The sequence below is a fragment of the Triplophysa rosa genome, linkage group LG9, assembly GCF_024868665.1.
Source record: "Triplophysa rosa linkage group LG9, Trosa_1v2, whole genome shotgun sequence".
Taxonomy (NCBI): domain Eukaryota; kingdom Metazoa; phylum Chordata; class Actinopteri; order Cypriniformes; family Nemacheilidae; genus Triplophysa; species Triplophysa rosa.
The window spans coordinates 17,847,265-17,870,884 of NC_079898.1; the positions used below are offsets into that span (position 1 = coordinate 17,847,265).

Genomic DNA, 23,620 nt, shown 5'->3' on the forward strand with positions numbered 1-23,620 from the left:
CGTTGCCAGCGTGTTTCCTTCTTCTTGGCACGGTGACCATACGCAGGTCTCTCCAGGTGTAGCCACACATTCGCAGGGCGGTAATCCTGGGTGAATATGCCATGCCGAGCCCCTAATGAAGATCTCATGGCTGGTAATTTGATACAGTGCCAAATGTCTAAAAAGCTTCGTGTTATTTAAACTTAGCCCTTATTTCACACCGAGACATCAGGGAGGCAGAGCGACAGCCAGTGTATGGTTTCAATTTCATAGCAGCCCAGCAGCCTTGGGCTACCTGAGCCTTATTTGGCTGGGCGCAGCCGATCTTCCCTTCATTAGATGATGACATAACCGAAAATATTCTAATACGATTTGAGGTGGAGGACGAGCGTGCACTTTAAAACGACCATGTAAGATTAGGTCAGAAACAGAAAGGTCCCAGAAAAAGCCCCCGGGTCATTTTGTAGTATGATAAATTATCAGTGCTTGTTTTAAGAAACAGGGGTAAGCCTTCTGGAGCCTTTAAATTCGATGATGGAAGTGCCCTTTAAAAAAGATGCCTATTACAAGAGCGATATGGAGATAATGTAGTGTGACATGCGTTATGTACCCCAGGTCTTTGTAAGAGGAGCTTCAGGGACACAGGTGTCATAAGAGTCATTAATCTGTCATTTTCATGTGTTACTGCAAATTAAAAGTAGCGTGTTGCTCGCTGGCTACGGGTGATGTTAGCGTGGCGCGGACCGTCGGAGGCAGGGGTTGGGGGGAGGCTCCCAAGATTAGTTCTTCGGTGGCAAGTTGAACATAGTGACATTTAAGAGAATTTGCAATTCTGCAGAGAAAAGCTATTAATTCACAAATTAGCACCCCCTTCTTCTATCATGGATGTGCAAGCTATTGAGGAGACAAAAGAAATAGCCTAAAGGGGAAGAGAGAGACACAGCCCTATGTGTGTAAAGATTGGTTTATATGTCTGCAAGCAGTGATACCAATTATGCCAGCACACAAAGAATGCGCCTCAACCTTATTGCTGCCTTCACAGGCCCTTCAAACCACTGCCAGATTTATTTGTGTATCTCATTATGGAAAATAGAATGCCTCTCTTGCCAAATGCATTAATGGCAAAAGAGGGAAATTAAGCCTGTTTGGGATTTCTCATTTGTCAAAGTTAATACTTTGTTACAAAACGACACAAATGAGTGAACTGAGTTAATTACTAGCATACAGCCATGATTCATGTAGTATAAAGAACGTGTTTGCGTGCCGTTCTGTTCTCACCTGTCCTTGTGTAGGCTGTTAAGCGGGTTGGTATGACCCAGCACTCTTTTCCATCACTATCATTCCAGACTGAAAAACACAAAAGGGAGTTTTAGGGTTTAAGGGCAGCTGCTATAAATTATATACAAAAATACACTTGACACTTGAATCAGCTGTGGGAGTGAACAAGTGCACGTTCATATGTAAAAGAAATTAAAGCGAGGTGATTTAAAAGGCTCAGCGGCGTATTTATTTGACGTTATAGAGATAAAGAGATTACATCTGCACTGCCCGTGCCGTCACGGTACGAGAATGCAAAAAGTTTCACTCTGTAGCTTGTTTGTTCATCTGAAAGTAGAATCCCCCTTGCAAAAATAGTTTGGCCCGCAGCTCGAACGCCTCAGCCTGTGCTTCCATTTCATGCCTTGTGAGAATCTATTGTGTCAATATGGATTCTACTTTATAAAAGAATAGAAATGAAATACATCCAAACCAAGAAATGGATTGGCCTCAGTCTAAATCGAATAAGACCGTCCCACCGATCTCATCATGATGATGGCCTCTGTATGAAAGAGAAAGCTCAGATTTGAGCGAGGCTGCAGAGCGGAACCGGCAGAGAGGAAGGTGCCGGGCTCCTTATCAAAGGACACAAAAGGTCTGTGCCCCCGCTCCGCCAATACATCTGCATTCAAGCAGACCCGCTGCCCAGCCAGCCGACCGCCTTCGCGCAAACCGAAAATCTGCAGCATGGAAACATCTCGGGACAGGGTGGTTCTCTCAAAGGGGAATCGTGTCAGGGAAAAGTCAATTATGAACACTGATGCTGAGAATTAATGGTGCGCTGCATTACGCGGATTTAAAAGGAAAGAGAGCGAGCACGAGGGAGAGATGCATTCATTAATTGCGTTCCAGAACGCTGCGTCACATGAGGCCGATGTGCTAAATGACGGACCGGGTGCGAATACAGTAAAGGATGTGTGTTATGGGTGAGAGGAGAAACCCACGCTGACAGCGGTAGACAGAGAATGAAAAAAAGACAAGAGCGAGCACAGCTCCTACTGCCAGCCGGCGCACTGCTCAACACCGCTAAATTGAATTAATAAAGCCTTTAAACACGCTGTAACATAACAGGAAATTAACAGCCCCGGTTGTGCCGCCGCTGCTGTTGCCACCTCTCGCTCTCTCTCTCCATCTCCCTCTTTTTCTCCTATGTCTATTTCTATTGCTCTCTCTCTCTCTCTCTCTCTCTCTCTCTCTCTCTCTCGTATTGTCTCGTTTTGATCTGATTTAGTCATTTGCGTTGTACTCCTAATAGATTTTAGAAACAGGAGATTTGCTCTCAAAAAAAAAGTGTGCCGCCACCTTTTTATTACATCCGAATTTGCTGCAGTGCTTTGATGGGACGAACCACTCAACCAAAGACAAACGACCACCCAAACGATTCTGTAAATCAGTACGCTATCGTAAACGTCCAACTAAGCGCAAGAGTAAACTAATACAGAAAAACAAAAACAAGAGACGTGTGATACCAGGTCAAGGGTTACGGGGGTCACAGGACCCTCATTTGCTTTTCAAATAGCCCTCTCTTCCGGACGCTCTTATCTGATGGGATGAAAGCAGGAAACTCAGGGTTGTTCTTGTAAAAGAATGTCACACCTGCCCAGGCAACCGTAAATATCCACCTCCTAAATCATCAACATTTGTGATCTCCCTCATGCGGTTCGTCAAGTCATGTTTATTGATAACTCTGATATAATTAAAAAGCAATTACAAACATCAAAACATCTTCTAAAATGACAAGTTCACCACGATAAGCCATTCACTGTCTCTTGGTCTTAGTTTTATTTGAACTGGCGTCTCCAGAGGAGGAAACCCCAGGGAGGCGTGTTTTATGGACTCTGGTTATCTGATCTGACAGAGCTCTAGTCCCATAGCACCAGAGTGCTAATGCAGTGGGATGTCAAAACAAACACACTCAAGTGTCCCGATGAAATCAATATACTGTAGCACAACAATAGATGTAAACAGGAGTCGTGCCATATATGTAGTCTAGACGACATTCACAGTAAACCCCTCTAAAATGAAGCTACATTACCGGTTTTCGAAATGCAAAACAGCCCTAGCTTGAACACAGCGTAGGTTGTCAAATATAACCTTGGTCTAACCTAAATCTTATCTAACTGTAATGTAACGTAGGCCAGCCCAGCCCCACTCCCCCCCCCCAACAGATCAAACTGCAGCTTTGTCCCCTGCATGGACTAGCGGTCAGCACACTGTGGGCTGTTGAGTATGGGAAACATGCTGCACCGAAGCAAATGACAAACGCCTGCTTATTGATCGCAGTTCGCACTTAGACCAGCTGATAGAAAGTAATTAATGACTCTATTTTCTTCTGTACCAAAGAAAACAATTGAGGTTTATACGGCAACACAACACAGCCTTATAGAAGGCCCTCAAAGGAGTCGTCTATAAAAAATGCCAGCGCTCAGATATGGAATGCATGGAATGACTCAGATAATGCTGGGAGAAGAAAAACAAACGCAATGGGAATTAATATCAGAAGCGAAAAACGTATGTCTCACTGTAGCTTAAATACACACAGCAACACAAATACACACACGCACGCACGCAATATCTCCCAGTCTCTTATCGCAGCTCTCCGTGGCTCTATTTCTCCTGAAAGTCAGTTCATCCTGTGGCCTCAGCCATCGAAAAAAGGTCAAGCCGGCGGGTAGAATGGCAATAAAGCCCCTGAAATGGTACTATCAGTGGAACATGATTGATCAATTGAATTCCATAGCACAGAAAAATGTGGGATTAAGTAGAGTATTATACGCACAATGAGTTGAGGCATGATGTTCATTTCAAGTTCATTTCGCCTCTCTCCTGCCACCAGATCAGGCAATCAATAGGGGCCTTGCATATCATATATCACTACGCTCTCGCCGAGGAGAGAACATAATCTGCTGCAAATTTAGAATGACAGATTTGTAAGGGAGCAAAAAGCCCCTCCACCACCAGAGACCGTGAGGCTGGAGGCTGCAGGCAGGACCGCCGGGGCTGCCCGGACGTTGGCCGTATGTTTGCAGAGGGCTCTCAGCGAGCCGCCGCGGAAAGCAACGGCACCTGCTCTGACAGGGTGATGAGGTCACGGGCTGAGGGGGAACTGTTCATTTGTTTATAAAGAGGAAGATGGAGGGAAACGCATAAGCTGGCAGTCAGGCTGTGTAATTGTATTCAAGCTGGGACCGGTCTACCATTTTTCCAGCGAAAAGCAATCTGACAGTGAAAGCAGCATTACATTCTAAAGGAAATTGTGCCTTTTAAATAATAGTTCTCCATTTTCCACCAGCCGCTGACAGGAAAAGAACCACCCCCCCACCATCCCGCTCATGCTAAAACACATGGCATTCCCAACAAGTATATGTTTGCTCTGAAGGTAATCCATCAATTACTGCAGGCCCATCAGATGATGGTGCTGATGCTGAGCTGGGATGGGGGAGGTGTGGGTCGTTTACTCTCCTCTTTGCACCGTCCACATCTTTCTCTCTCTGTCTCACGTGCTCTGTCTTTCCACTGCCATTAGGATCAGTTTGAGGCTAGCGCTGACTGAATTTGAGCTGATATACTCCAATCTTTCATCCCTGCTCACTGCACTGGTGATGAGAGCTTCACTAGACTTAGCGGTTATGGGGTGCGGGGGGAGGGGGGGGTGCAGAAATGGGCCCATAACGACTGGTACTAGCATTTGGCCTTGTCCCTCTCTCCTCTCATAGATGGTTCAGATGGCTCTGGCCCAAACAGTGATTCTCAGGGTAGCGTGGAGAGTTTACGGAAGCACCTGAGGGCCGATGCCTTCACTCAACAGCAGCTGGAGGCTCTGGACCGCGTGTTCGAGCGGCCGTCGTACCCTGACGTCTTCCCCACGTCAGAGCACATCAAGCCAGAGCAGGTCAGTAATACTGAGGTTGATGGAATTCATTTGAATACTTCCTGCCAGTAACGAAAACTCAAAAATACGAACTTAAAATCCGTAGCTGGTTAGATGGTCTGCCGTAATAAATTACGATAAAAATAGTGCATTTAAGTCTCATCAATTGGATTTTCATTATTTGCATATCAACAAACTTTTTTTGCATAACATGAAAAATCATGCGGATGCGAGCAAAAACAACTGACAAATTTCCATGTAAACATATTGGCACAGGTCAAATAAGTCTTTACAAACCAGAAAAACAAAAAGCGCACTTTGCAAAAAAAACGTGCTTGTATATACAACTGCTTATTTAAAGATTTTGGCTTATTACGATAGATAACCTTTATTTACTTTCATTATACCATCAAACAACCACCGACTATTAATGTTTCCCTTGGAACCCCAAGTAGAGGCCCATAAAGCAAAAGTAGTGGCCTAATTGAGTTCATTTTAATTTCTCTCCGATCGCAGAGAATTACACTGGTGATAAATCAGGGGGACAGCCCTCACCCCTTGTAGAGAGCCTAATTTGCAGCTAATTACAAAACTGATTTCTACTGGAAGATCAATACTAAAACGAATTGGAAATGACTTGCAATCACAAAGAGAAGCCAAGAAGGTATTAAAAAAGGCAAGGAAAGAGGCTAAACGCGGGGAAAAAACAGCCCTGGAACAGTCCAGAAAAATCACTTTTAATTTAATGTAATATTAATCAGACTACATTCCCATTTATTGGTCGGTTTTCATGGCCCTTTTTACCTCTTGAAAGAACGGACCTATTAGCCATGTCTGCTGCGTGAGGCCGGGCATTAAAAAGCCATTTTGGAAATGCTAAACTCAATGGGTTCACCCCTCCCACACTTCTGCCAGCCATTTGGTCATCCTTTTCAGATGGCTCTTCAGTTGCCCCACGCCCAACTTGCCCCTATCTGCATGATAAAATAGCTGTTGTGCATCTGAGGCCAGACCAAATAGAGAGGAACATCCGCTACTGGCCAACTGAACAGTTGTAGCAGACAATTAGAGTTTATCTGGAATTGAGGCAGACAAGACTGAGGTCACAGCATTTCCCATTGGGACGCCGGCCTATTGTGGTGCACAGATGCACGAACATACAGACATACACACGTAAGAATGGACATATGTATGTCCACATTAGAATTCTGGGGGAACAATGGTAGCCGGAAATCTCCTCTCATTTGTTGCATTTGTTCTGTTTTGAACAAAATCGAACCAACACAAAAACTTAGGTTAAGCCAATTCAACTAACCGAACAATACATTTTTATTTACGAATATGTACGAATAAAAAAACAAACGTTTTCTTTTTGGAAAACAATAGATCTGTTGTTATGTTCAACATTTACTTATTCTACAGAAAACAATTACAAACGGTTGATTCTGTGTCTCGAATCGAGGCCATGTTGGTAATGTAACAAAGCGGCCCCGTCTCCTCCCTTGGCTGGTCAGGGGAATGACTGCAGTCAAGCACAAAGAGACAGCTGACACCCTTTCCATTCAGTCTGCTCCAAATCCTACTCTCTGTCCCGCTCACAACCTTAATGTATGCACACACAGTTCACATTAACTCTTTCACCAAGACACACAGGCACACATTTGCTTTGCGTTGACAGGGTGACAAAAATAATGCAAAAGTTTTGTATAACTTAATTTCAGGTGCTCATTCGAAATAGCTCTGACTTTAAATTCTTATAGATGAGCCACGTTTCAAGCCATTGTAAAATCCCCCCAAAAAAGTTCCATACTGGTGGGCACAAACAGCCTAAAATTGTATTATATTACTAAGATTGATAATTATAAACAAACTTAACTCCTAAAAAGCTTAAATGTTGTTATAAAACAAACAAACAAAATTCCCGGCTTAAGCAATTGTTCAAAAAATTGTTCGAGTCTTTGGACTGGCAGCCTTCTAACTGGACACCTCAGCAAATTATGCTTGAATCACAAAATATATCTTCTAAAAAGTGTCCCCCTCCCCTCATTGGCAGGCTAATGAATATTCGCTACCAGCACTGAACCCTGGACTGGACGAAGTCAAGCCCAGTCTGTCGACCAGCGCCAATTCAGATTTGGGCTCCAGCGTGTCACAGAGCTACCCGGTAGTGACAGGTAAGAACGCTGGACCACCGTCCCAATTGACCGCTAAAACACTCACGAGTAAACTGGCGGGAGGCTCATATTCAGAGTTAATCTAGACTGTGCGATTTTTTTATGTGTGTTGAGCGGTAAAGCGAGCTTTATAAGTTGAGCAGACAGGTGACTGTGGAATGTGACATGTTGATTTAAAGTGGATGGATTAGTGCTGTCTGCTCTGAGGGGCCGTGTAAAAGAGGGACAATCTAAACAGACAGGTACCGTTACTTGCATGAGAAGCCAAATATTCCAAGCGATGATTGAGATTTGATGACCAGTGCTAGGGGATTTACTGCGGGAAGTGGCACTTTCCTTTTCTAAAATTCACTTTGTAAACACAGGTTTTCTTCAGCTCTTATCGCGGAGAGAGAAATATTCGAACACGGTTTGGCCTTTATCGCTGCAGTGTTTTTTACTCTGTGTCTTCTCTCAGTATGCGGTGGTTAATGTCAGCCAGGCTAATTGAAATATTGTTTCATTGTTGCGGCTGTTATTACCTCAGAGAAGGTTAAGTTTACTGATAGCCAACTGTCGGCCTGAGATTAATACGCTGAGCTTTTAATAAAATTCACATAATTATGCAGGAGCCATCAAAGCCAATGAGTTCTGTGTGGGTGGAGGACAGGATGATTGAAAATTGCTGTGCCCCCTTCTCACATGATAGCTGGATAATGTTATGTGAAAAGAAAGAGCTTCCCCCCCCCCCTTCGGTAATATGTGGGAGGTAAAGTTCCCTCCAGAAAGTTGGGCCTCTGGAGAAGAAAGGTGTGTTTTTGTCCTTTGTATGAAAGCAGTCTCGGTCTGGGGAGCACCCTCATGGCAGGTGGCCTTTCTTGCACCTGGGACGGGACACACTGGGGGTCTTAGTGCAGACCACCTCTTGCTTCTCAGAGGAAAGAAAACTTCCCTGCAGAGAGATTTGTTTGAAAGATTAGTTAAGTTTTTCTTTGAAAAACTTTTTATATATTAAAAATCAGTCTGTATGTGTTAAAGGTAAATGCATTATTATAAATATGTAAAAAAGTAAACATTCTGGCATTGTAAATTAGTATTTTCTAAAAATACGCTTGTAATTATTTTTCAGAATGCATTAGGCCCAAATAGCTTTTCTCGACAGACCGAAATATTAAGCGTTTCATGTTGCATTCTAAATTACTTGCGGTAGTAATAACTTCATTTATATATTAAAAACATTGAGAGAGCGAGGCAGTTTGAGGGGGCAATAACTGAATGTTATGGTGTACTAGCATGTGATAAACTGGAAATAAGAATAAGGGCAGAGTCAAAGGACGTGCTAAATTATCCTACACATTTACACTGAGAGCTAATTCTGAATAAATTACTCCCTCTCATTGGATAGAGCTGGAGATTATGCTCATTCCCAGCAATGTTTTCCTGAGCCAATTAAAATTCATGCTGCCATTGGTCTTGTTGATTTTATGTCATGAGATTTGCATAATCTATTAAAGATGAATGATTAATGAACTCTTCATTACAAAACAGAAATTGGAATTTTAAGGGCACCACAAGGCATAGAAGACATGTGCTCACTGTTTACCCATTAGTTTTAGGGGTTACTGCTCTGTACCTAGGTAGGCAAAAAAAAAGAACAGGCATGAGGAATATCTAGTTATTTTACTGCAAAAACTGCATTGCTTGAATTAAAGTAATGTAAAAAAAATGTAAGCATTGTAGATTCATAAAAAACAATAAAAATGAATAATAATTGGATAAAAACAACAATATCAGAACAGACATGCCGAGTTGTTACTAGGGCTTCAGACTTATCAGGAGCAATACAATCCTCTATGCGTCATTCACATTCCACACTTTCATGTATTAACTGTAGAGAAAAAAACAATGGCATGATTTATTCAAACTGCAGTAAAAACCCTGGATGCCGTCCAGATACGGCCAGCCCTTTAAAAAGGGCCGTTTGCACATACCTTTACAATGAACGACCAGCACAGATTCTTAAGCGCCGTCCCCGCCGAGCCGTATAATGGAAGTCTTCCCGGTGCCAGTGGGATGGTACCATGTAAATGGGCACCCCTCCGACCCGCTGCAAACCTGAGCAGGTGCTGAAGACTTACCCCTTGTTCCAAATCTCTTCAGAGACGTGGGAGGGGGTACGAATGCCCGGGCTTGAAAGCAACAGAGCTCACACACACATGAAGAAAGAGAAGATAGAAAGAAAAGCAGCATAAGCAGGCAGAGCGAAAGAAAAGACTGCTTTGTGTCGCCTTATTCCGCTGATGAACTCCGGCTGAAATATATCCGCCAGAGAGCCATTTTTTAAGTGTGGCCCGCTATTCTCCAGTGAGCAGCAAACAACACGCTGCCGGCTAAAGCTGAGCTACCTGATGTGTGGCCCGGTGACAAACTGCCTCTGTCTGGAGTCACCAGAAGCCCCGGCAGGCCCTAGTGCCCAAATTAATGTTTATTTCATCCCCACAATAGCACACTAACCTTTGAGCACACATTTGATAATGAATGACTTTTAGAACTTATATTGGGGATTCAAGCAATTTGGCTGTCCAAACATTACATTGCTGTAATTGATTGGGGTGAAGCAGTCTATTACGCTTTTTTCCGTGGGCTTGTGATAAATTGCCAGATCTGGAATGTCGAAAATTGAGGTCAAAGATTTCAGTGGCTGTTATTATAACAAACAAGGAGGGTGTTCGTGAATATAGTATTTTTAATCTCTGACGACTCAAAAGGCAGGTGACTTTGGGTTGAAAAAAGGGATGTCTCTCTCGCTTTTTCACCCATGTGCACTCACGAGGGCAGACGTGGAGAACTCTATAGCGCTGGTTCATGTTCAAATGTGATGTGCCTCCACATAGACCAGTGTTTATCTTCCATCTCGGTAATCAGGAGGTTGACAGCCTTCCATTTTGCAGGTCTCGCTTGTCTCCAGGACAATAAGCAACAACACCTCTGATTAGTTTCAGAGTTCAGTGATCTCGAACACTGGGTCTCGGCCAGCGTAGCGTCTACCCTTGTTTGCTATACAACGGCAAAGCAGAGCCTGTGAAAACGGGAGGCCTAATGCCTCCGACAGCCTCCCTTCTTTTCTCCTTTATTGGCCTCTAAGGTTTTTATTTTTGAAGTAACATACCTTACATACCTTCCTGGAATATAGTCATCTAAGCTCACATCGCCTCACTTGGGGAAGGGCAACAGATCTGTACTTGCTTTACGCACCTCGCGATTAGAAAGTCATATTTATAATGTACAAAGAGTCAGCTGTTAGTCCCAGGAAAATAAATTCTGCCATTGATTTGTGTGGGAAAGAGGCCAGTTAAGTTGCCTGATTTCCTGGCGTTAGGTCGGAACGGGTTGTCAGGGTTGCGTATGACAACAAGGAGGCCTTATCTTAATGAGGGACTCTCCGCACATAGCTCGGTTGTAAAACAACAATAGTTGGGAAGCAGCTAATGAGGCTATCATGAAGCTGTGAGAGCCCTCCCCACAGACCATGATAACAGCACAGGATGTTAAAGAGGATGAGTGGAGAGAGAGAGAGAGAGAGAGAGAGAGAGAGAGAGAGAGAGAGAGAGAGAGAGAGAGATGAAGACAGAGCTCACATTGATTGCTCGAGCTGCAGTGACAAACCCACTAAAATGAAAAATGCCCAACCTCATCAGCCAAATGATATTAAGGCTGGTGTTGCAATGGGGCCGTTTTGCTATTTGTGGATTTTTTTGTTTTATCACATGCTGAAACCTGGGGGAAATCTCGATGTATTCAAGCTTGATTGATCTGCGAGCTGCTGTTTGCTGATGTTATTTTAAAGAGATTGAAAAGGATTTTTATAGAGAGATGTGTTCATTTGTTTTTTTTCTAAAAAGATTATCTAACAGGTGCAAATTTATTTAGCTCATTGGACTGGTAATTTCAATCGGATTTGTTTAAAAATGTAGTTTTATTTAGATTTAGTTGATTTAGTCTAAATGTGTTAGACGACCGTAATAGCCTCTTCTGTTATGAAGCACATTTTCAGATTTTATCTGGAGAGAACTAGAGAGAGAAAAAACATGTTGAAAAAAAAAGATAATTCATTCTCTCTTGTGCATTACACCAAACATACTAGACACATGGTTACATGGTATAAAAATATAAATTCATTAACTCTTATACTAAACCTTGTAAAGCACATAAGTTGTTGAAGATATATTTTATTTATTTGTGTGTACCCATCTTTTATTCTCACTGTTTAGCCGTGAGTTTAAGCACACGAAACCCACATAACAACATTTCCTGGCTTACTAGAATACCAAATCCCCTAGTGCGCACAGAAATGCTCTTCGCGTTAAAATTCCTCAACACACCCGAGGAATTGGGTCAGAAGAACACAGCGGCTTCCGTAACAATGTAAATCCCTCTTTTTCCTTTAAACGCAATGTAGCGTCACAGAAACACCAAACACCATCAGCCAAATTTCATTTCCCCTTTCTTTTACCGCCTCCATTCAGTACTTCCATCTGTCATGATTCATTTTTTTTTTTTTTTTGCTGAATGCGAGCGATTGTGCATTGTCTGATTGTGTGTGCGTGTGTGTGTGTGTGGCTTTTTGTTGTTTTTCTTCACCTGGCAGACTTGCATTCATCCTCGATGTGCGTAAAGCAGGAGCCGCATGAGGCTTCCCTGGCTCCGTTCACCCCCTCCTCACTGGCAGTCTCGGGTATAGCGGAACTGTTGCCCCTCCAGCCCAGCGTGTCAGTAGATGCCTCCACCCCCTGCTACGGTGCCTATGCCCATCATGCCCCCAGCTACGGCCAGTATGCAAGCCAGCCTATTATAGCAGGTACAGACCTACAAAAAAAGACAAGAAAATGTACACTGCGCTGGTTGGGGGGAGACCGCTACTGTCCTAGGCCATTGATACACTTTATATTGTGATATTTTCTAATAGTTTAGTTTTTAATTAAACATAAGACATAATATTCCAATTATAGTTTATGATTTCATAAACTGCTTGTGATACTGCTGTGTACTTGTGTTATATACCAAGCAGCTTTGACTAGTGGCTCTCTTGTAAATAACCGGACAAGGGGAAACACGTTCCCCACGACCCTCGCAGGGTCCTCTTCTGAACAATGATGCAGGACCATGTGGGAGAACAGTTAGGCCTACGTGCTCCAAAGTTTGAGCCAGCAGGATCGCTAGACGTCACTTCCAATTACAGAACTGAATATGGAGGCCATGAGTGTCATGAAGTCTCTGGGCTTTTCAGCTGCAGCGATGCCACCAGCAGGCCGATGGCATTCGGTGCAGCGCCACTCTGTGTAATAAAGGAAGCTTAAAGGCTGAGTGACCTGGATTGTTTTTAGCATTTGCATGGTCATAGTTTGTGAAGTTGTGAATTTAAGGAGAGCTGATCTTTATCCACTGCATGTTGTTCTAGTTATTTGTCTTTGAGGTCATCCAAAAAAAGCTACAGCTGGATTCAGAGAACGTATTGAACGGGTTACAGGATTTACACAATAGTGTGTGTGTGTGGTTTTTATTTTATTTTATTTTTTCTATAAATGTTTTATTGATCTGCAAGGTGATCTCGGGTGTACTTGAAGTAGTTTAATGCTTAAGGCACTTTTCCCACTTTATTCTATGCATCATAAAGTTTGATGTATTGAAATATGTGGTGTTCGCTTTATACTTTTTTACAGCATATCAAAAAGAAACTGTATTTGATAATGGTATAAATACGGAATTCTTGGCAGTTTATGATATTAATCTAAAAAATTCTACAAATCAATTCTGCCTGACTTGAATCTCCTCAGTTGCACCTTCTGGCTTTCTAAAAAGATGCAACTTGTGAAATATTCCTTATTCAATAAAAAGTATTTTTTATGTATTTTTAGAAACTGCTCTTAACACCATTTTTCTCTTGCTTTACAGGTCGAGACATGGCCAGCACGACCCTACCAGGGTACCCACCTCACGTTCCCCCCACTGGGCAGGGCAGCTACCCCACCTCTACACTTGCTGGAATGGTGCCTGGTAAGAGTAATTACTGTTTTTACGAGGGCATTAATTTTAGGACAGCTCGTAATAATTTCAACGAGTCCTCAACAATTGATCATCTTTCAGAAACCTGAGGTCATGCAAAGCCAACCTAAAGTTTATTCAGAAATGTTTCAAAGAGAAAAACTTCTGCACGGCTGAATATTACATGTAAAATCCAAAGTGACCTGATAATGAGAATGCGTTATCTAAAATTATACTTAAATACCAAACCTGTTTACTTGATGTTTTTCTGCCTTCTGCAACAACAAAAAAACATTTTCTAAATGAGAGTTAAAGAGAGTTGACACAAAAGCTGCAAACATATTGCCCGTGACATTTATGGTGATGCTAATGTTTATTAAACAGGATAATATTAATGAGCAGAACAATATTAATGAGGATAAGATTAATGAGGAGCTCTAATTGCAGGATGGTTGCAGTCTAACTAATGAAGCCGATGGGCAGCGTGAATCTCGCTCACGTACATCAATACCCAGTGAAAGAGCCACAGCTTATTGGCTGTTGAGAAGAAAATTAGCACCTCTCAATAAGTGATCAAGCACATAAGTACAGGATATAGGACGGTTCCACTCGGGTTCCAGCGCTCATTTCGACGTTCTCACGGGCCATCGATAAACAAGGCTCTCTCCAGACGTGCCTTCAGTGCTGCAGAGCGTATCTCTTTTCCCCTCTACTTAACCTGCAGTTCAGGTTCACAGCAAACAGTTAAGGGTCACAAAACAGCGGGCGGAAAGGCCTGTAAATATTTAAATCACTATCTCTCAAAGGGACCCGACTTGAGTTCCACTGCCAGGACGGGATGCAATCTGGCAGCAGATTGGTGCCCTCTCCCCAAACGGCATAAGTAGCGGACAGTGTGTAAACGGCAGCAAACACACAACCTGCGGGCTGCCTGCAACAGAGCAGTTACTGTCGGTCTGGAACAGCATAAATGCCATTGTAGGTAGAGCCAGGGGATAACATCGCTCACAAAGTCGGACCCGTAGCGCCTGAGTGCAAACATACAGTGTGCGAAAATTGGAAAACAAATATTTTACATCAAACACAGAGAGGGACTCTTTTCTCGGTCACTGTTGAGTGACTCAGACGGATTCAAGCTTGGTTTCCACGGCCAGCAAACGTGAATACTTTTCAGGAGCAAATTTAATTCACTGACAGGATTCATTTGCTGGTCAAACATATCTTTACAGGTACATCAAATATGTTTTCATCAAAGATTCATTTTCATTGGTCACACAAGCTGAGAAATCCTCTTAAATCCCCGAGCCATGGGTTTTGTGTGCACTTCCATTCATCTGGCCCTCGAACGACTAAGATTTAGTGACAGACCCCAAACACTGTTAAAGCAAAAGCCATTTCTCACCAGCTTCATATAAAACCCTGCCTTTATTGTCTCATAAAAGAAAGAAACGTGGGGGACCAACAGCATTGCTCACTGACATGGACAGAGCCGCTTCCTGAAAGTCGAATTCGGCTGTGTAAAAAGGGGCGAGTGTATGCGAGAATAAATCCATTGGGGCGTGTGTGTTTTTTTTTTGAAGCCAGGCTTTGGTGTGAGCAGCAGAGAATAGAGAATCTTAAGAGTGCGAGACACAACCGAAGAAAGAAACTTCAAAACCCTGCTCAGAATTAATGTAACAAATTCAGCCAAAATGGCAGAGCACCAGGGCGCAGAAAAAAAGGACAGGGCAAGCCATCTGCTAACTGGTCCAGTGAAACAATGCCAATGGCTTCAGTTCTGATGTAAGAAAAGCATTATTTCAAACAGTGTAGTGAAGATAAACACAACATGCCATTATTTTATTGTTTCCTAGTACAGAGGTGTTCATTGCTAACCCGTGATTTGTATTTGATTTTAGGAAGCGACTTTTCAGGAAATCCCTACTCTCACCCACAGTACACAACCTACAATGAAGCTTGGCGGTTCAGCAACCCCGCGTTATTAAGTGAGTATTAACCCTTTTTGCTTATCCCTTATGGGATTAGTCGCTTTAAAGTGGGATTAATATAATCACATTTTACAATGAAATTATTTGCATACAGCTTTAGTAAACTAGGTACAGTTTTATTTCTTTTTTGATTTGCGAGGTCATAACACACTGCATCTCTAAATTAACTCGAGACATGCATAAACCCTTCGCCCGTGGTTTTGCCAGTGCAGGGAGTAATAGAATTTTGGGGTTTATTTTACGCAAAAGTAGAATTATCCCCAGAGTGAAAAGGAAAACAATTGCTTTCTTTGCTTAATGCCAACAAACTACGTTTGTATTAGAGTGGGCGTAAATGTTCTTGCTGTGGTTTCAAACGCTCCGCTCTTCTGTTAACTTCCAGGTTCCCCTTATTATTATAGTGCCGCATCCCGGGGCTCCGCCCCTCCCACTGCTGCCACTGCCTATGACCGCCACTAGTTACCATGGCAACCCAATCAAACTGCAGGACCATGGCCGCGGCCTCCATATCGTACCAGTCTGAAAGCCGTTAAAGTCAGAGGGATTGAAGAAGGCTACACAATCTTCAGTTTCATGGGGCCGAGATCGGATTAGGAGGGTCGAGCAACAGCGCCCCCCCACCCCCCCCCCACAGACATCAACTATACCCCCCCACATCATCGACACTAAGGCTCTCGTTCTCTAAATCACTGAACAATGACTGAACTATGTCCTGAAAGACTTCTGAAAGATTCTACAAAAATATATATATTATACAAGATATAAAACAAGACGAACCGTGTGAAGAATACAAAGTAACAATTGATGTGTTGTTGTTTTTTTTCTCTCTTTAAATCAATCAATACATTCCTCTACATGCTGTATTTAGTATCGCTAACAGTTCACACACAAGGTTGCCTGAGGCCTTTAAAGTAATTTGCCCATGTCCTACCATTTCACGAGTGTCTTACCTCTCACGGACGGAACAGCAATGTGTACCACTCAGTTGAGCATAAAAGGAAACTGCCCAGTTTTCTGTCAAACAGAACAGCAAAACAGTTTTCAAAGCCATCACTGACTCATGGTATGATTTAACATTTTCTGTGATACACAATCAAAATGGGGGAAAAGAAAATAGAAAAAAGAAAAATCAGGTCATCAACACCGGAAAGAAAAACTGTTGCTGTTCATGGCCTGAAAAGAAATCAGTATATTAAATTATTGTTTTGGTTTAGCTGATGGTTTGTGTGCGTGTGTGCATTTATGTGTGTCATACATTTTTCGGATTTATCATGTGTAATATCATTGGTGCCGCTTTTCTCGTTTGCACTATTTTGCATCACTGCATTTATAAGTACAAATGAATCACAGTTATCTTCTGAAGTTTGTCAGATTACATGTTATATTTAAGTACAGAGGTCTACTCTAACCGATGGAGTAACAACAACACTGGACAAAAAATGACAAAAGCTGATCATTTTTTATTTACAAACTAGTCTTTGTTCCTTTTAAGGATCCATTTGTTTCACACTAAGGGACAACATTTCTATATTGTGGACCTGAGACAGACCTACTCTGGCTCAAAAAAAAAATTCATTAATTGTACAACAAATGCCTTACAGCTTTTTTCTCTTTTTTTTGCTATGGTCCTGAGAGGTAGACATGCATGTAACCCTTCTGTGGTTCAACAAACATTTCTCTAAATGCTAAGTGGGATATCAAGGAAAGGAATGAAAACGGTCCATACACACACTGGAAATGTAAAGTGAATGTACTTTATACCACGTTTGCCAAAGACTTAGTTTGATATTTAATATTTTATTTGCTGTATCTGTCAATAAAACAGTATTATGTTTTAATATTAGTCAATACTGATTGTATATGTGATAATAAAACAAAAGAACAAGATCCATCTTAGCCCCACAGCGATGTACACACACGAAAGGTGAATTCTGTTACTTAAAGGTATGTCATTTGCAACAAAATGCTGCTTTGTAGAATGATTTGTGTATAATGTGAAAACAATTCTATGTATATAAGATCACCTACATTTCACCATCGCAGTATCGTACTAATTTACTGATTCCATTTGTAGATATGAGAATTGAAAGAAAAAAAGATTGACATTACATTTGTGTCTTCAACGTGTTGTGCTTTGCTAAAACGCACAACGAAAAGTTTGAAACCCGCCCCCGGGTTTCAAATGCTGTCACCACATGTGCGGCTGTCTGTATGTTTTGGTTTGGTTTTTCTTAACTTGTTCATACTGTTTAAGTCTCTATGCAAATTGAGTAAAATGGTATTCTGTATTCACCTTTATTGCTGCATTTTATTTTTTAATTTTAAATGATCCCTAAATCCTGTATAAAGGATAAGCCTGTAGAAATTAACAAATACATTTCACATGCCTGGATTTGTGGATTGCTTTTGTACTTTGAACCTTGCCGTATTTTCAACATACAATTGAACATAATACTAAATGATGCTTTCTTGCCAACACAGAGTTATTTATTACGAGAACAGATCCTTTGATAAGTCCAAATTCATCGCATGCAATGGAAAATCAAAACAAGTGTATGCATACACACATGAATGTACACACAGAACAGCCACACATTCTAATTCATACACACAGGGAAAATATTTTGGGCAATTGTTAGGTTAAACTATAGTCCCGATTACAATAAAGCACGCTTCTTCATTTTATGAGAAGCAAACAGCAGCAGAGGAAAGGGGGGTCTTAAAATATGTATCACAACTGTCATTTTTTATAAAGGTTAGAATTTCTGATGAAAATATGTAACAAAACACACATGGCCTCAGCCATCTCTTTATTCAACCTCTGTCCAGTTCTTTTTTTGTGCATATGAGAAATAAATTTTTTGTATGTCAGCCTGTGACCGTGGTGGTGATTTTTGACCCTTTACTGAGGAAGTCACTTAGAGTTCAAGGTCTGTATAAACGGCATCTATATGAACATATCATATCTGTTCAAATGTGTGTCTATGTGAATATAATCAAATATAATCCTTATATTCATTCATATAATCCTCCATTTTATTAACTGTAAATGCCACGTGTTCGCTTGTACTGACACAAAACCCCAAAAAGATTTCCAGAGCTTTTTATCTCAGCGCTTCAAGAGAAGAAGCAGAGCGAGAGAAACAAACCGCAGAAGCAGCGGAAATAAGAAAAAGCGAGAGAAAACAGAGCCACAGAGCGAGGAAAGAAAGTGTAAGCAAGAAAAAGAACGAGAGAGCGTAAGATCACAGTAAGGGTGTAAAACAGAGTGTGGACTATTTAATGATGCATAGGCTTCCCTCCGCAGCCGACTGCCGCCTGCAGCAGCTCTCCTCCTGCCCGAGCAGACAATCCCACCCTGCTGTAATTCAATTTTTCTGCCTATTGTTTATTTCATAGCTCCCCTGTGAAGCATCAGAAGCCGCTGTTCTGTCAGCCTTTTACTGTCGTATATGTTTGTCATTCAGCCCTTGTTAAAATAACGAAAAAAGGCCTGCCTCTGTTCTTCCCCCAGCTGAGAATTCCCAGTGGTAAAATTATTCCATTTAGATGGAAACTTTTTTGTCACTCCCCTGTCTAAATTGGCATATCTGCTTCTTTTGCTGGAACCAATAAACTGTGAACCCGGATGCATCTGTCAATCAGGCTCATCTTTACTTTAGCATGCCAGATGACAACAGGGGAGATGGGGGAAAAAAGCAGCAGAATGGAATCAGCTGATTGGCTCTCATCAGCAAGGCATTACAAAAAGCACCTGTCATCCTCTCGGCTCCTCAAAAACTGAGGGGCCCAGGCGCTGTGCTGCTCGAGCTCACTAGACAAACAAATGCGAGACATTTCGGCCTCCTTCTCAGAGCCAAGGCAGCATTTAATAGTTCTGAAAAGTAAATTTTGAAGTTGAAGTATATTTTAAACATATATGATTATGATACTTTATATTTATTTTTATGACAATGTACTTGTTTAGGAACTGAAGTGACTAAATATTTTTAAGACAGCCTGTTAAAAAGAGTTTTCTGAGAGTATTATAAAGTGATAGTTCACCCAGAAATTCAAACCTGTATGACTTTCTTTCTTCTGCAGAACAAAAAAGCAGATATTTTGAAGAATTTTGTTAACCAGCGCCCATTCACTTTGCATTGTTTTTGTGTCCATACAATAGAAATGAATGGGGGTTGGTGCTTTTCTGTTACCAACTTTCTTCAAAATATCTTCTTTTATGTTCTGCAGAAGAAAGAAAGTCATACAGTATTACATTTGAGTAAACGGTGACAGAATTTTCCATTTTTTGGGTGTTAAACTATAGTTTAAACTTTTAACAGGGTAAAAACACATTCTGGTCAATACAATGCCAAATACCTCTCCAACAACACCATTGAAATATTGACACTGCGCAATACAAAATAAAAAACACATATATTAAAAACAAGCACTCCGCTTTACCCGAGTCGCCACATGTAAGCATATTCCAATTATACGCCAATCTGAAACTGCAAATCTATGACTGCATTATGCTGATTTTACAAGAATAACCTGATCACCAACATACATACATACACGTTACCAAGAAACAGGCCAGCGTGACACCGCCTGCATCTCATCAAGCATTAGTCACATTGGTAATAGCACGGAAAATGTGCCCATGTAGTTCTATGTAAATTCTCCACACGCGATAAAGATTCGCAGGCACATTATTCATAAGAAATGAGAAAACGTCGGGTGTTTTCGGAGGCCTGAATGGGGAGAAAAGCGCATCATCTGTCATGGGGCATCACACTGGAAATAGAAGGAGCACCAGAGGAGTTACACTGGACAGCACTCACTGTTACGTCCTGTCAGACGTCTACGTGCTTGTCATCATCATCGCTGTCATTTATGATGCCGGGGAGGGGAAAGGCCAACCTGGGGCTGTCAATCAAATCCACCTCATTAGGGACATTGCTAATTATGAAATTTTCTCTGATGTCTGGAAATGGAGTTGTGTTTAGTTTCTTGGGTACTTTGGATGAACAAGACACTGTAGTTTGTGAAATGTCAAGATGACTATTATCCATGCTGCCTAAAAATTAATAAATAAATAAAACTTCTTTTATGCTATGCAGTACCTTATATACAATCTTGCAAATGCTTAATAAATATGCATTTTAAATAACAGATGTTCTTTTTTCTTAAGTTGCCTGCATGCTATGCTTTCAATATGACAAACTTTTTTTTTAATGCTCAAGGTGTTTCTTATTTTTTTATTTTTCCCCAACAAGTTGAATAATGATAGCTATTTTATTAAATATGAATATTGTTTTAATTGATAACCATTTTATCCAGTTTGCACAACTTTTTGCAGTTTTGTGTGTGTGAAACTACAAAATAGTGTAAAGAGACAAGTACCTGAATCAAAGATTTAATGTGTGTGCGAAAATCTGAAAATCTTTCATTAAATTAGGATATTTAGGTAGTTTTTACAAACATGGTTTTGAAACTTTACTGGTGATCATCTTGAGACAAAACAATGCCACTGATATATTTTAAGATTTGTCAATGCAAGCAGTTTTCAATTAAGACAGTTCTAACTTTTTGTCTGGGACTAGTCTTAAACCATGTCCGGGAGACTGCCCCTTTATGTAATAAATTATCATGGCTTTCTCTAACAGAAGCGCACGGTTTACAGCTGTAGCAGCAACACATATTCACATAAATTTTAAAATAGCATGCTTCCTTTTTAAAGTTTAAATTCCTTACAGCATACCATAACAGACAACCGTACAGACACTATAGGTCTATTTCTATCCTGATAGGTTTCTTCCTAATCATTCTTGCCAATACGCAAAATTTGTATACACGAAGCAATTCTTACTTAACTACAATTTTTTTAAGTGTATTAAAACTTCATATGGGACAGTAATGATTTTGTAAAACAATATAGTGACACTGAATTTCTTTCATTCTATTGAATGTGAAAAAAAAAAACAGTGGCAGCGAAGCAGAGACACTCTCTTGATGGCTGCGCTGTGATTATGAGGTCAATATTACCCAAGCTGTGTGAGCCCATCCAAGAGACACTTACATAAGTTTGTGAGCATCCTAATGAGCGAGCGCTGATTGACTTTGCATTGTAAAAAGCACCATGTGGGTGGAGTTCAGCCTCGCTTTTATTAGTTGTATTATTAGCACAGGATTCTTATGGAAGACTGTGTGATCACAGAGCCCGCACCTCCTCCTCACCAAATCTGGCCACTTCCCTCACCAGCCAAAACTCATTTTCTTTTAGCGGCTAAATGATGGCTTCTAATGGCCATTGTGTGACACATTATGTAATTAAGAGCTAACGCAATCTGCCTCTCTGTGTGATTATGTCACCCAGCCCGTAAAGAAACGGCACGAGAAATCAAACCATCTAAAAACAGAGCGCTTTCCTCTGACCCAGCTGTCCAATCAAGTGGAGATCTTCTAGAAAACCGACAAAGGCCGTACCTAAGGGGGATTTGTTTGTTTGCAACCCCAGGGCACCCTTAACATCCGAGAGAGGGGCTAAAACAACACGCGATCCCCCGTTTCCAGTCCTCAAGGCTCCACGCGGAGGCTCATCCTCCCCGTTAAGTGTCTGAGTGGAGAAAGAGAGAGAAAAACAGAGAAAGTGAAGAAGCACCAACCCCCATCGTCCCTCCTAACCCCAAACCCCCCCCCACGCACCCCCGCCCCCTCCCCAACACCCAGTCACTGTCAGGCCAAACACATGATGAATTGCCCTGTCAACAGAATTCATTCAGGGACCAATTAATTCAGCAGAAATGAACTAGAGCCATCAGTCGCTGAAAAACTCAGTGCAAAGAGAGCAAAGAAGCTTACTTCGGAGAAGAGAGAGAGAGCAGGAGGAAGAAACGGAGAGAAGCGAGAGAGAAAGAACGAGAGGGTGCGTAGAGGAAGTTAGTCTGACAGAAATTGGTCATTTAATGCTTTAGCGCACCGGAGACAGCCCCTGTCATAGAGAAAAGGCATGGCAGGGCTCCCCTGGTGCTTTATTTATTAATTATCCAAAGCAGCGAGGGGCATTTAACTGTCTCACTCCAGGGCTGTCAACCCGATTTCTTGTCATTTCCTTTCCATAAACAGATCCTTTAACACTGCACTCAGGTTAATAGAATAGAATCCCATCCCATCATTTCAAATACTATAAAAAATGGGTTTTAGTGAAAGAAAACTGGCCAAAATATTATGTGGCTTCATGGGCTGGAAGAGGCCTTTGAGGAAACTTTTACTTTTTACTCAAGATCTTTATTTAAGTAATTACATTAAAACATTTGACAGACGCTTTGATCCAAAGTGACTTACTGTACAATGCATAAAGGTATACATTCTTCTCAGTCTGCGTGTTCTCTGGAAATTGAACCCACAACCTTTGCACAGCAGACAACAAGAATACAATTTCATGATTATTTATTTATTAATTGTTTTTACCGAATTGTAGCCCAATTAATAGCGCATTGCACTAACACCACAAATGTTATGGGTTCGAAACCCAGAGAACAACGCACATACTGATAAAATGTTTGCAGTATCTTGAATGCACTGCAAGTTGCTTTGGATGAAAACAAACAATGAGTAAATGTAATATTTATTTATTTGTGCATGTTTTAACTACAGAAATGTATTTGATTGTTTATAGATGTGACCCTGAATAATCTCATAATATTTTATAATCTGACAAGCATCAAAGATTTCAATTTGATTTCCACATGGTCTTACTCAGTTGATATATAGTTATCAAGGTTATATTTTCACAGAATGTTCTTTACATTATGTAGAATGATTTTATGTAGAAAATAGTAAATAACAAAAAATGACTGGGTTTTTACAGAGAGGGTCACATATTATGGATTGATGTATGTAATGTACCTATGTGACAATGGCACACAGTAAAATGCAAAGTACAGCTTGATATTCTAGCTCAAATATCTCCACTCCCGTTTCCTCAGTGCTCTTTATCTTCCGTGCACATTTCCAAAATTGGATTAGAATTAATTAGTATCTATGGTATCTGGTCTATCAGAAAACATCATTACAGCATCGGATTAGTCCAGGATGGGCTCTGAAGCAGCCCAAACTAATTAAGGTTGTTGTGTGATTTTTGGCCTGGTGATCAAGAGACTGTTGCTTCATCCCATTAGTAATTATGATGTCCATATGGTCAATGCAAAGCTATCTAAGCACGAGAAATACTATCAGTGTGACGCGGTTGCTGTGAAGCCAAAACTTTGTTCTTCCCCATTGTGGAG

General features: G+C 41.3%; 1 protein-coding gene across 12 annotated transcripts in view; it reads left to right on the plus strand.

Moving 5' to 3' along the window:
- The window catches only part of pax2a (paired box 2a), a 26,135-nt gene extending 7,897 nt beyond the window's left edge, over nt 1-18,238 (plus strand). For 7 of the 12 annotated variants that reach the window (XM_057341401.1, XM_057341407.1, XM_057341402.1 and 4 more), the window contains 5 exons: nt 5,013-5,188; nt 7,221-7,341; nt 13,273-13,374; nt 15,261-15,347; nt 15,752-18,238. In XM_057341401.1, the coding sequence (XP_057197384.1) occupies nt 5,013-5,188; nt 7,221-7,341; nt 13,273-13,374; nt 15,261-15,347; nt 15,752-15,873 (608 nt within the window). In that variant the 3' untranslated portion in view covers nt 15,874-18,238. Of the gene's footprint in view, nt 1-5,012; nt 5,189-7,220; nt 7,342-13,272; nt 13,375-15,260; nt 15,348-15,732 lie in introns of all 12 variants that reach the window. The other 5 variants (XM_057341408.1, XM_057341410.1, XM_057341412.1 and 2 more) reach the window with 2 other exon arrangements.
- Nucleotides 18,239-23,620: the final 5,382 nt, after the last annotated feature.